Here is a 14,046-nt window from a genome sequence, read left to right as displayed (position 1 = left end):
ACATTGCAAATTGTAAAAGAGTGAGAGACAAAATGATACGGGGTACAAGGAGTGCTTGTATTTTTAAGTTACTTTAATTGGAATTCCTCTAACTTGAGATCTCCTGAGTAATTTAATGATGCATGAAATTTGAGCTCAGTTTTTTGTCTAATGATAGCTGAATAGTTGTATACCACAGAAGGCTAAAAGAGCTGGAAGATGGTCACTCAGTTTCTGGTGCTAAAACTTTACTATAAGAGAGATTATTTTGGCCAATAATAATCTTATCTTAGAAACTGAGTATAGCCTATTAATTTTTAATAGCATTTTGACCATTGATAAATTCTTAATTAAAAAATAAATTGGCAACCTATTCTTTTCATTGGATTTAAAAGCAAGGTGGCCTTTGACAGCTCAGCGGAATTGAAATGTTGCCTTTTGTGTTGAGAGGCGAATGCCCATGAGCTGGGTGTGTTTCAAAAGCCTGGACTGTTTGGGAGAACTGACCATTTCTGGGAAACATGGTATCTGCATTTCTTTTGATATCATCTGAAGTGAAGGGCACGTAGGTGGTAGCAGCATCTAACACCCATGTCCCTTCCTGGTCCACAGAGCTGAAGAGAATGAGTGTAGACGTACTGACCCTTAAAGACCCGAGTTTGGATATTTTTTTGCCTTTTTCATTTAGCAGACAGATCTGAAATGGCAGAAGAGTCATGCTGTATTGTGTTGCCTCCTCCATGGGCAGTTGAGCCTTGAAAAAATTACGTCTGGCTTGCAGACCACCAGTGACAGATTTTGGAAGACATAGTCCTAATCAATCACCTAAACGCAAACCCAAACCCCACCACAAAAGCTTGCAATGGTCTTCTTGAGCCAGTGTGTTTTCAGACTTGTTTCAGGTCTATCAAACCTGGCTTATGTCAGTGTACAGCCATATCAAGTAACGTTTAGAAACACCCTGCCAGTTTCTTTGTGTCCCACTGTCTCCACAGGTGAATTCTGCTTGCCCATTAGGACTGGCTGAAATGACTGGACTGGTAGATGCCTTGTACTTAGACCACTGTGCTATTAACAACAATTTTCAGACTTAGGGTGCCTGCACGACATGGGAAATATATTAGGATCTGGAAATCCGGAATTGTGAGCGCAGTGTATGATATTTCCGCGCTTACTCTTGTGGGCAAAGTGGCACGCGTAATAACCATGATGAATATGATTAGTATGGTTATCATGGCACACGCATAATAACCACGAGGCATTGCACAGATGGGTCTGTGTGAACAAGCAGGGCAGAACAACATTCTCATCATTAAACTGAGAAAGAAGCGGGTGGTTGAATATGTGTCAAGTATCCCTGTCAACAATAAAAGTTAATCTGTGGAAAGGCAGAGCAAGCAACACGAATAGACACTTTTGTTAGCCATGTAGGGGAGATCAGTCTCCATTTGTAGGGCAGCTTCTTGGACTAGCACCTTGTGTTTGTGTTAGGAGAGAGCAAGGCACGCGAGGTGTTCTGCTGTGGGTCTAGGACAACTGACTCCTGCCAGCTCTCCGATGGATGCTTCTACACTGCCAGCTCCTGCCTGCTCGTGGCCCTCATGCTCTGGGAACCCCCTTCAGCATCAGCAGGGGTACTGTCTGGTGCCCTGGGGAGCCCTGAGGGACAGCCGACCAGGTTGTTCTTGCCCTGCCTGCAGTACACAGGACATTAGTGAGAGGGGGAAAGGCCGGACACCTGAGCACTGTCTGGCGGGAGAGCCTGCTGTTTTGAAGTACAAAAATTAAACCTTTGGCCTGCACAGTCATGGCCAGCTCACATGCAGGTGGGGTGGAAGGTGGTGGTGAGAGCTGAGGAGCGTTTTGCTTGGGGGGCTGCCCTGCTGCAGGGAGGGCCGGGACGCGGTGCCTGGCAGTGGGAGGAACGGGTGCGGTGCTGGGGAGAAGCAGCAGAGCGCCGGGCGGCAGGAGAGAGCAGTGCGGGGGGGAGGAGTGCGGGGAGAGCAGTGCTGGGGGGAGCAGTGCGGGGAGGAGCAGTGCGGGGAGGAGCAGTGCGGGGGGGAGCAGTGCGGGGGGGAGCAGTGCGGGGAGAGCAGTGCAGGGAAGGAGCAGTGCGGGGGGGAGCAGTGCGGGGGGGAGGAGTGCGGGGAGAGCAGTGCGGGGGGGGAGCAGCGCGGGGGGGAGCAGCGCGAGGGGAGCAGTGCGGGGGGGAGCAGTGCGGGGGGAGCAGTGCGGGGGGGAGCAGTGCGGGAAGGAGCAGTGCAGGGGGAGCAGTGCGGGGAGGAGCAGTGCAGGGGGAGCAGTGCCGGGGGAGCAGTGCGGGGGGAGCAGTGCGGGAGGAGCAGTGCGGGGGAGATTAGTGTGGGGGGAGCAGTGCGGGGAGGAGCAGTGCAGGGGGAGCAGTGCCGGGGGAGCAGTGCGGGGGGGATTAGTGTGGGGGGAGCAGTGCGGGGGGGAGCAGTGCGGGAAGGAGCAGTGCAGGGGGAGCAGTGCGGGGGGAGCAGTGCGGGGGGAGCAGTGCAGGGAGGAGCAGTGCGGGGGGAGCAGTGCGGGGGGAGCAGTGCGGGGGGGATTAGTGCAGCACCATGTGCCATCTGCACAGAGTTGTCCCAGAGCCAGCAGCCAGCGGCAGGCAGTTGTCCCTCCCGCAGAGGGTATGGCAAGCTGGCTCCCTGTGATGCTTCCTTAGTCACATAAAGAGTAATCTTGGGTACTGTGACCCCGGAGATCTCTACCATATTAGACCATACTTGGGAAAACTGATTTCATTAGCTTCTGTGCGACCAAAATGTACCCCTATGGCTTGAGGACTCAGTGTTCCAACCCAGCCTTGTGCCGCTGCACAAAAACTTGATTTCACGTGTGTGAGGTATTTGCTTGTAAGTGACCACTGGTTGAATAGGCTTATGGACAGTTACTGAAATGATTCAGACTAAGCTTCCTATTCAGAATATTTTGAGATGGTGTTTTTACACATCTCACTACCAGCTCCAGTGTTCAAAGTGGCGGGATTGGAGGAAGTCTATCAGCTGTCCTTTGGACAAGCAGTGGTTTCAGGCAGTGGATGTATTCAGCCCTTTTATGTCCTTTGTGTGGAGAGGAAGAACACTCAGGACACATGCAGGTAGCAGAAGTACTGCTGATGAAAATTCTCCAAGATAAGGTATATGAAGTACATTTGAAAGAATGCCATATGTAGGTGCCCAAAAGTTGGGTGTGGAGTTCTTTTTGGAATGAAGTCTAAATACATAACTGAGGTTAATCTGATTTTCATTAAAACTCGGAGTACCCCAAGCTACTATAAAGTAAGTGTAAGCCAAGCATGCCTCAACAACATGTCTTATGAAAATGAGGTTAAGCTCTGGTTAAAAGCCTAATGTTAAGAACCTGCGTTTGAGAAACTCAGCCCGTATGTAATCTATGATCACAGCATGACTTTTATATTGAATCAGTCAGATGGAAAATGCCCCAAGGCCATGTGCATTTGAATGTCAGATATAAGTACGAAATAGCTGTAAAATATGTAAATAATGCTCTTTAATTTTATCCTGGTTTATCCAAAACCCTGGTCTGAGTCCCGTCCCAAGCAAGCAGCTTTTTATTGTGAGACGAAAAGTGCTTTCTCCTCTAATGCCTATCTCTGGTCTTTTTAGTTGAAATTTCAAAGGAGGAACTAGACCAAGAAGATCCTTATCTGCATGATGGCTGCAGAGGTAAGTCAGGTGACTAGTCCTGTTAGCCAGCTCTTTTGAGATTGCCTCCAATAAAAGTGAAGCAAATTTAGATCTAGAGATTAGCCAAAACCTTTTGCCTAGGCTAGTTGTGGGTAAAAATAACAGAAATGAAGATCCTTTCTAAGAAATGGTAGGCCATTCTGTGATGCCTCAATAGTTCTTAAATACAAGAGAGGCGTTGTCTGCCATAGTGGAATTTATCTTACCCAACTGAAGCTTAGACTATACCTTTAATTGTTGTTGTTTTTTTTTTAACTTCCAGAATTGTGCCCCATTGAACCCGCTGAGTACTCAGAATTCTTTAGAATGTAATGATCTTATATTAAATATGTGCATTCTTTTATTCTCTTGGGATGATGAGGGTGACTGAATATGAAATGCGGTTTGTTTCCTTTTGAGGTGTATCACCTGAAAAAAAGAGGCTATTGTCCTCATTAGTCAGCCTGTTCTGCCTCCTGGGAAGAATGTGTTAGTGGGATATTGTTCTGCTAAGTATTCTGATTTATTACTTGTCACATGTGATTTACATGTCTATAAACTTAAAATAGCAGTGATTTATTATTTTCTGCAAGCATTTCAGAATTAAGTAATGTATTTAGGATAAAATCAATTTAATAGACTTATATTCCAGCTGAGAGATGATTTACTGTGCTGCATATTGTATAGGTATTACACTCTAGAGAGGATGGAAATGTCTACCAGGTCATTAGCTTCTCAAAGCCAACCCTGGCTTTCCTCCTTGTCTCCAGCTGCTAATTACAAGAGATGACATAGAAAAATGTGTTACATATTTTCCTAGCTTTATTTTTTTATGTAATCAGCTGTTGCATTTGTCAATTAATTAGCTGCCTGGATTGGTGTGACTAATTGCAAATAAGAGTTTCCGTCTACTGTATTTTTTGTGATAAACTTGGCATGCCGAAATACTTGTGATTTTCCAGCTTCACCAGGGAAAATTAAATTTCCAAGGCAGTGGAACTTCCAGCAGCTTGTTTTGGAGCACCTTCATGGTATATGAGGAAATTAATTCTGCTCTTCCAACACCTCCATAATGGGTTTTACTGTGGCTGACAGGAGCTCACAGTATTAGCAGATGTTCAGAAAGCACTAACTGTCCATTCCAGCCACAAGACTATGGTTCTTTCTAGTGTGATTGTCTTTGCCAGTGCTGTGTACAGAGTTAATTTTCTCCAGTGTGTTAAAGACCCTTTCCTCATTAGAAACTGTTGCACTTAAAAAAATTATTTTTCCTCACTCAAAAGTTTTAAATAGTATAGTTGCATTTGCCCACATTAATTGTGCTTATCTCAGACCTTTTGTTTCATGCCTATCTAGTCATTGGGGAAAAAGTGAGAATTTGTTTGTACTAACAATATCAATTATCCTACAACAAACAGTTGGAAATATATAACCTTTTCTCTATTGTGAGAATATTAAATGGTTTTAATATGAATTTATTTTTAACAAGATCAGAAAAAGTAAGTTATCTTAATGATGAGCCATATTTTGTGTAAATTTGGTATTCTCTCTTTCTGTCTACCAGAATAACCCCAGCTCTCTTTCACGTCCTTTGTGACTCCTGCACACACCTCACTACGTTCTTAGTACCCCAGTAGTAAGTCCTCGTTACTTTAGGTTCCCTGAAGCCTTTGTCACCCACAATATGCTCTTCTCCCTTTCATGTTTCCTGGCTGCTGAGTAGGAAAAGAGCACATGCTATAGCTAATTCAGGAGTATGGCCCTAAATAGCAATGGGCTAAAAATAAAGCCTAATGCAGCTAATAGTGGAAATGTTGTATTAACTTATGGTGATTCATCTCGTCTTCCTTATTTTACAGTAGTCACCATACAAAGTTTTAACTTCCCAGCCAAAACCTGGGCAGGTGTCTGAGCTCATTATAATTCTGCCTTCAACTTCTAACAATGATGGGCTATGAGAGACTCCTTAATCTACTTCCTTCTTAATTTATTCTTTGAGCTAAAAGAATCCAGTGATTACAAACACTTCTTTCAGCCCTTTCCTTCTTTTATATATCTGTATGTTCAGCTGTCTGCTTTTCTAAACAGATCAGCAAGCATCCTGTAAATTAATGGTTTGTGTCAGTTCCTGTGAAGAGCCTCTTAATTATATAACACTCCTTAAAACATCCAATTAGGTGGTGGTCCCTGCTCTCAGCAGTGCAGAGACACAGGATCCAGTTACGTCTGCTCCTGCTTTGTTGGGTATCAGCTTCAATCAGATGGTGTCAACTGTGAAGGTAAAAGAAATAAAGCCACTGCCTTGATTATCAACATCCTTGTTTTAAAAGAGCTACAGTAGATAAAAAAAGATCCAGGCAGAAGAGATCAGAATATGCTTATGCTGGCTGGGGAAGGAGGCAAGATCACAAAAAGTTGATTGAAACAAAGTGTTGGAATGAGAGTTGTGGGAAGATGGAGTTAACAAAGAATCAGTAAAAGAGATGGAGGATTTAGAGTGGAGAAGAGGCAGATCTTGGATTTATGTTGTGAATAAAGCCAAAATAAGAAGCCTATTATCTTTTATAATAGTAGGTAGTAATTGATAAGGCAGATGAAATAGAGTAGGATTGTTCAGCTTGATAGGGACACAACTGACAGAAGGGTTGGAAGTTTTGGGTATTGCTAGTGGCATGGGAATAGTCAAGGGGGAAGAATTGTTACATTCCTCCCAGAAGAAGAACAAAAGCAAAATGAAATTAAATGGGTTGGGATAGAGCTCATCATGGTTGACTTCAGACTTGTGCAAGGAGCTAGCCAGCCTAGGCTCCTTTTACTACTAACTGAGAGGAACAAGCACTTCCAGGGCACAGGTCATCTGGCCTGCTCTGTGTAGCTATTCTAGGATGAGAAGTGGTACTCAACAGGAGTACCTTTTTCTGTCATTGGCTGAAGAGGGACTCTAGGTAAGTAGCTCAGTACACATTTTGGAATATAAAATACTGATGATTGGTCAGATTAACACTAACCTAGTGAAATACAAGAATGAAGAACTTTTACGTATGATACATGTGGATGCCAAATTTTCTTATGAATTCCAAGAGAAAATGAAAAAAAAGTTCACAAAAGAAATGTCTATCAGTAGCTACAAAGTAGAAAGTTGCAACTTGTGCCTCAGGGAGTCCCTAAGCCATATGTTGGTGAGACGCAGAGCAAGAGAAGGATTTCTGAAAGTTTGCCTCATTCATATAGTCACTATAATCTTCTGCTCCTGGAGTCAGTTAGATGATGTCGGCCCTTTGCTCTCACTCACTACAACTTTGTCCTCTTTCTTAAGTACAGTGTATCAGTAGTCCTAAGTCCTGTTACCAGCGGGCTCAAAATGTCTTTATAGGCTCAGATTCTGACAACAGAGATGAGTAGCCACATTGTGGGGGTGTGACTGTGTGACTGTGAGGCCAAATCCACACCATTCTTTGTATCTTGATGCTCAAAGTAACGACTGGTTGGAGGTGTGCACGCAGCTATCCTTTGACCTCATCTCTTCACAGTGACTTCATGTTTCTTATTTAGTAATTGTTTGGTTGGGTTTTTTTAAAATAATTTTTCGTATTGTAGATATTAATGAGTGTATCACTGGGACGCACAGCTGTGGGATTGGACAAACCTGTGTCAACACATTAGGGTCCTTTCGCTGTCAGCGGGACACAAGCTGTGGCACTGGTTATGAACTAACAGATGACAGTCGTTGCAAAGGTATGTCCTGTGCAGAGAAACTGCAGTCTTCCAGTCTTCAGTAAAAAACAAATGAACCAAAAAACCCATCACCATGTCATGCTCTTTTACTTTTGGTACATACATATGTGAGCTGTAGTTTTACAGGCACACACAGACAGTGCTAGTTCTTCTGCAACAGTAGTTTTCCACCTGTCACCTTGCAGATAACAGATCAGGCTGGCTCTGGGTTATTACAAAGATTTACAGGACATGTAACATTTATTTTACACTGGCAATTTGTGTTGCACCACAGGAGCTGGTCTGAGGATTGAAAAAGTTTGATTTTGAAGGCCCAGCACTCACACTACTCATTTTTCTGGTGTTTATTTCTGGCTAGCTCTGGTCAGGTCCTGTGAATTGGTTGTTTATTAGTGAGTCAAGTGCCTGACTCCTGCTCCTGGACCGTATCTAATGGTTTAGTTTCACTTGAAAGAATCAAGTTTTCACATTTTGGAGTGTGAAAAACAGAGTGTGGCAAGTGGAGTGCCAGATGATTCAGTTTGAAAATGCTAAAGTAGATGCATCTTTTTAAAAGAGGAAGCTTTTATCCTCATGAAATTTTTACAGAATTTTTACAAATTTGTTACAAAAGGATTCATTTCTTAATCACAACATTCTTAAGGATTTAAAAATGGAAAAGAGTTAAAATCTCTGTTCTTGACTAGCTGTGTTTGAACACAGTGGTAATAGTATTTTTTTTTTTACTGAAGAAATTGCTGATTTCAAGTTGCATCTAGCCCAAAGTGTGCTATGTGTGCATCCATAACTTCACTTAACATGCTGCAGAGATACACATTAGCAGCAAACTCCATTTGATGTGCAATTGGTTTCCACTATGAGAAAGTCTGTTCTCCCAGAGCTTAGAGTTGTTTATAAACAGACTAATTTCACTCCACTGAGTAAGTTAACCAAAAGTCTGAGCAAGATTTTGTTGCAGGAACTGAACAGTGATGAATAAGAGATTGAACAAGAAAGCTGGCTTATAAACTTCAGTGCAAAACCTGCAGAACATACAGACAAAGTTTTTCAAAGTATCATGATCTAACTTTGATCCTTTTGAAGTAAACTGCTGCTTTGAATGACATCAGATTTAGGCCAACAAATAGCTTACCAGCAAGTAGTAACAATTTTTTTCTGGTGGTAAAGGAGTACGGACACTAATGCATGCCATGAATGTTAGAAATTTCTTATCTGGATAAGATGTTAATAATGCTAATAAATATTATTAGTATATTATGCTAATAGTGATTTAAATAGAAAATTAATAATCTTCATGTATGATTTTTAAATGCCAAGTAAAATGACAGTTGTGCAACATGTAGAAGGACCTCGTTGAACCCATTTCAGTATTAACCTATCCTAAATATAAAATGGGCTGCACAGTCATTATTTTGGTCTCACAAAGCTGTAGGGATAATCAGTTGCTACTACATTTGTGTCCACTGCATAAATGAGAAAGCTGAGGCATCCTATTGCTAGAAAGTTTCTGTATTTTAATAACTTTAAGAGATTGTCTCCCACTGCAAGGTAGCAAACACTGAATTTTAGTTGCTTTTATGTGGACAGGGCTACATTTATGAATGAAGCTTCATTAGCATCATTAGCCCTTGTATGCTCTATCTGAACCATAATTTATTCACAAATATTTATTGTCTATTCTGAACTGGAGTGAAATATTAAAGTAAGCAGAAATAATATTCATATGCATTTTAAAACACAATAATGCAAGGATATTGCAAGCCTTAATGTGGAAGAGAATCAAGGCCAGTTAATTCACTTATGAAAGAAATTAGCAGTATCTACATTGGATCTAAGATTAAAATTAAAATTACACTCGGAAATGTAATTAAGTCTTACTGACTTCAAATCTGAGCCCATGTATATCCACACTGCTGAATCAAGACTGAACACTGCTGAAGATGATGCTTCAGGTGCTCTATAATAATTTTGAATCATCTAGTTGAGAATAAAACTTGTAAAGCGTAAGAAACAGACACCCACCCCCCTGTATATAAAATGTTAATAATGAAATAATAAAACCTTCTTAACCTATTGTACCTATTTTTACTGAGATTCTGTTTGAGGCAGTAGGTCAGATTGATCCAGGGTGACAGTGTTGAGTTGCATGAAAGGTGCGCTGAGGATGAATTAATTTGTCGGTTGTTTTCCACTGTGTTTTATGTTTTAAGTGTGATGAGAAGCTTCTGTCCAATTCCTGCTAACAATTTTTTTTTTTGTGATGTACCAGATATTGACGAGTGTGAGACTGGTACTCATAACTGCCCCCCCGATTTTATCTGTCAGAATACTCCAGGATCTTTCCGTTGCCGACCCAAGCTACAGTGCATGAGTGGGTTTATCCAAGATGCGCTAGGCAACTGCATTGGTAAGACATGTTTTTACCTCAATGAGTGCCAAAGTGTTGTCTGTGAGATAAGCAGTAGTTTCACTGGGTGAGTTCTGAGCTTCTCGCGTTGTTCTTCATGCATGTGTGCATTGCTCTGCTATGTGTTTTTTTCTGCTCGGGCAGGCTTGATCCCACGGGTAGGATTTATGAATCACAGGATTTTATGAAAACCATTTAAATAAGACTTAAGTACTGTATCTATTTTTAATGAGGTTTGGCACTTACGTGCATTTGAACATTTTGCTTAAGTCTTTGGGGACTTAATCTGAAACAAAATTTGTGATATTTTTTATCTCCCTCGAGCTAAAAAGTTTAAGCTGAAGTGTAGTATAAAGCTATAATTTTTGACATCCTCTGTGACACACTTTGTTGATACTAGTATGCATGGTTTTACAGGTATGTAGGTCTTTCCAGACCTGTCCCCCATTAGTTATAACCTAACAAGAGTCTTACTGTGTATGAAAATGATGGACCAGTTATAATACATTTGAAGAGGAGTTTTATTTTAAAGACTGATTACAATCTGTCAGGCTAATGCCTTGTTTCCAAGACTCCAAAAAACCAGAATTATAACCTTTATATGAATATGTTAGAATTACTGGTTTCCAGCACACTCGAAGTGGAATTGCCTAATGTGACCTACAAATCTATCAGTTATTCCCTTGAGTAGTGTTTTCAAGTCTCAACTTAACTCCGAATTCCCCCAGCGGCGTGGCGTGTCTTGGGCTTGTGGAACTGGCTGAGCAGCAGCAGCTGCCAAGTCTGGTTCCTTGTCAGCCCCTCGCTCTCCTGACCGTATCATACCCTGTAGTGCCGAAATCTGACACTGGAAGCACTGAGACTGAAAACAAAATTGCAGCCTTTAAAATGAAGGGGGCCAGTGCTTATTCACAACAAAGCCTTTCTTCACGTGTATCTGCCATAGCTAGCACCAGATCCTCACAGTTAGCAGTGAGGTTGCCTTCACTGACAATAGAAAAGCCACATCAATTTGCAGCAGCAACAGTTAAATAAGTCCCCAAAAGTGCATTTGCTCAAAGTATTTACCAAAACAATTTCACTGGCTGATTTTACACACTGTGAAACAAATGCTGCGCTATGTGGTGCTGAGGGGAAGAAGTGTGAAAGCTTTCCTGTCTTTCCAGTGTCTTTTTAAGTTGAAAATTTTACACTCTGTTGAGCTGGGATAGGCCTACCTATAATGTTTCACATTATGCTACATCCCCTCCCCATTTTCAGGCAGCCAACATTTTGCAAGCTGGATGCTGTGCTTAATAATACTATCCCAATGGGAAAGCAGTAGCTCTTCCCAGTGAAACAGCTGGGAAAGTTTTAGGCACAGAAGTATTGACATGAAGCTGGACTTCGCTGAAGGTTTTGGGGTGCAATCCCATACACTCACAAGCAGTGCTGCTCCTACAAACTGTCAGGTCTCAGTTACATTAACATTTCTGTGTAGCAAAGGCTGCCTCAGTACCTCCTGTAGCTGCTGATTCCTGACTCTGAAACTCCTTTCCCCAGAACTAATAGCACATGCTAACCTTGTGTAAAAGTGAGTTTCTTACCTTCTTGGCTAGCTACACTGCACCAACTCATACTCTTATACAGCTTAGTCTCATCACATTATCTGAGATTTTACTTTAAATTGGGTTCCTACTAGGCAAAGGATGTCTTTGTCAAAAAGTGATGTGTTCCAGTTTGTAAAAAAACTTAAGTATATTTGATGGATGGTAGAGGGCTGCATAGTGTTGCTAATACATAATTCACATTCTTATGTGTTTACGTGGATAGGTTACCATAAGACAAGGTAAGGTATTCATGGTGAATACCTGTGAGTAGTAGTTTATCTCTCTGTAAAAGTGGAGTCAACTACTGCCTCTTGTGCCACCAATCTGTGAGCCACAGCCCCACAGGCTGCAGCATAACTGGCTGAGCTGGTGAACTGAATTGATGATCATCTCCTCATATGTTTAGGAGACTCTCAAAGCCTTTTAAACGAACACAGGTTTTATACCCAGTTTCATCTGAAGGATTACATAAGGAAAGCATCTTGCCTTAAACATCTTCAGCCAGCAGATAGTTACACTGACTTGTTGTGTTCTTGTAGATATCAACGAATGCCTGAGCAACAACATGCCATGCCCAGCTGGGCAGATATGTATTAACACTGATGGTTCATTTACCTGCCAGCGAATCTCACCCAACTGTGGCCGAGGCTACCATCTCAATGAAGATGGAACAAGATGTGTAGGTAAGTAACAGTTTTGAAGACAAAACAGTTTAAAGAAGATCAGTCACACCTATGATTTATGTTTACCAGTTTCTTGCACATTGCCCAAATTTTTCTCATTCCCACAGTTAATTCTTGATCCTGTTTATTCCCTCATGGCAGTCCCAACAAGTGAAGAATGACAAGAATCCACTTCCACTCTCTCCTTTATATAACTCATAACCCCCTATTTTCTGAGAATAGGAAAAGTTAAAATCACCCCCCTGACCCCCTAAATGGCATTGTCTAAGACTATATTAGCGTATTGGAACAGTGCTGAGTGGTCTCAAATCTCTGCAGCACAGAGGTAAAACATAATGCTTACTTAAAGTCCCACAGAAGCCATTCAAGTAATGTTGAAAGGCATATATGCCTTTGGCTAGCTTTTAACTAAGGTGGCTTTTGCATATGTTTTCAATTATTGTAGGTGGCTTACCAAAGCACTGCTGACTGTGGGTCTCTGGCATCCTACACCAGCTGAAGATCTGATCCATAAATATTGGGTGTGCACAATAAAACAATTTTGCACGTTATTTCCTGCAAAGATTGGCTAATTTCCTGATTTCTTTCCCTCCCAAGTCCATCAACATTAACAGGAGACCTGAGAGAGAACCTGTTTCAGTAAAAGTAGTTTGGATTTGTGACTATGATCCTGTAGAAGCTGAGAGTTTGAGAAAATCTTGCTTTCTGTTTCAAAACACTTTATAACTACTTGGGGACACATAAGTGTGTTAACATGTTGCTCTTCTCTTGACTTGCATGCTCAAAGGTGTGCTTTCAATCACTTCTCTCTTATTTCTTAGATGTGGATGAGTGCTCAGCTTCTAATCAGCCTTGTGGAGAAGGACATGTTTGTATAAATGCCCCAGGCAATTACCGTTGTGAGTGCAAATCTGGCTATTCTTTTGATGTCATCAGTAGAACTTGTATTGGTAAGTTGCACCTACAGACTGAAATGCATGCAGCCCTGGCATTTTAAAAAATGATCCTGTGTAAAGAATGTTATTGCTCTCTGCATAACCTCTTTCATCTGAACGTAAAATTGACTACTGTATTTTTTGTATAAATCTAATAACATATTAAAGAGCTGCTGATACTTCAAAGGGAACTTTATTGGTATTGTCAACATGTTATCTGTTATCCTGTTAAAAGGTAATATTATGAGAGTGTGTGTAATTGTTTTCTGTGATATTTTATATGTACCTACAGCAAAACATTCTTTTGGAAGATCAAAGCAACTTTCTTCTTTATAGATCTAATTCAGTTATTCGCTGGGCTGCTTCTAAATTAGCATTTTGAGCAAGTCCTCCCCTCTCTAGTACGAAATTTAGATCTAGAAAATAAAAATCAAACTTTTGCGGCCACCTTTTCCAGACTACTATTGCAGTGAAGCCAGCCAATCCATAAACTTCTGGATTTATTTATCATTGCAGATATCAATGAATGCAGACGTTACCCAGGCCGCCTTTGTGCTCACAAGTGTGAGAATACTCCTGGCTCCTATTACTGCACGTGTACCATGGGATTCAAACTTTCAGCTGATGGCAGGTCATGTGAAGGTATGGCTGTCACAGGCTTTGGTCTTACAGTGTGAGATGCAGCTCACTGATGTTTACCTATTTCTGAGTGTAGCTTGTAAGATTGCACTGGACTGGCATGAGAAGTCAATCCAGTGTGGTTGCTTTGATTTCATGAATGCTGCTATGATTAATCAAGGCGACTGTGGCCCACAGCTCCAAAATATTTCTCTTTGGCTGGATCATGCAGAGGTGTATGGGTCTGCATTTATTATATTTTGAAGGGTAATTCAGCTAGATCAGATTTAAAACCTTCAAAACCTGCCTTGCTGATACCCAGATTAAAAAATGCCAGTGAGTTCCTAAAGACTCCCTCCAAGTCATGCACCTTAAAAGGCAGTGGGA

At 41.6% G+C, this 14,046-nt stretch overlaps 1 protein-coding gene across 4 annotated transcripts in view; it reads left to right on the top strand.

Moving 5' to 3' along the window:
• The window catches only part of FBLN1 (fibulin 1), a 77,552-nt gene that overhangs the window by 28,746 nt on the left and 34,760 nt on the right, over window positions 1-14,046 (top strand). For 3 of the 4 annotated variants that reach the window (XM_051641068.1, XM_051641084.1, XM_051641077.1), the window contains exons 5-11: window positions 3,633-3,692; window positions 5,870-5,971; window positions 7,290-7,427; window positions 9,697-9,834; window positions 11,963-12,106; window positions 12,928-13,056; window positions 13,558-13,683. In XM_051641068.1, the coding sequence (XP_051497028.1) occupies window positions 3,633-3,692; window positions 5,870-5,971; window positions 7,290-7,427; window positions 9,697-9,834; window positions 11,963-12,106; window positions 12,928-13,056; window positions 13,558-13,683 (837 nt within the window). The remainder of the gene's footprint in view (window positions 1-3,632; window positions 3,693-5,869; window positions 5,972-7,289; window positions 7,428-9,696; window positions 9,835-11,962; window positions 12,107-12,927; window positions 13,057-13,557; window positions 13,684-14,046) is intronic. The other variant, XM_051641094.1, reaches the window with a different exon arrangement.

The sequence above is a fragment of the Apus apus genome, chromosome 1, assembly GCF_020740795.1.
Source record: "Apus apus isolate bApuApu2 chromosome 1, bApuApu2.pri.cur, whole genome shotgun sequence".
Taxonomy (NCBI): domain Eukaryota; kingdom Metazoa; phylum Chordata; class Aves; order Apodiformes; family Apodidae; genus Apus; species Apus apus.
This window is presented reverse-complemented; position numbering and strand designations above follow the sequence as displayed.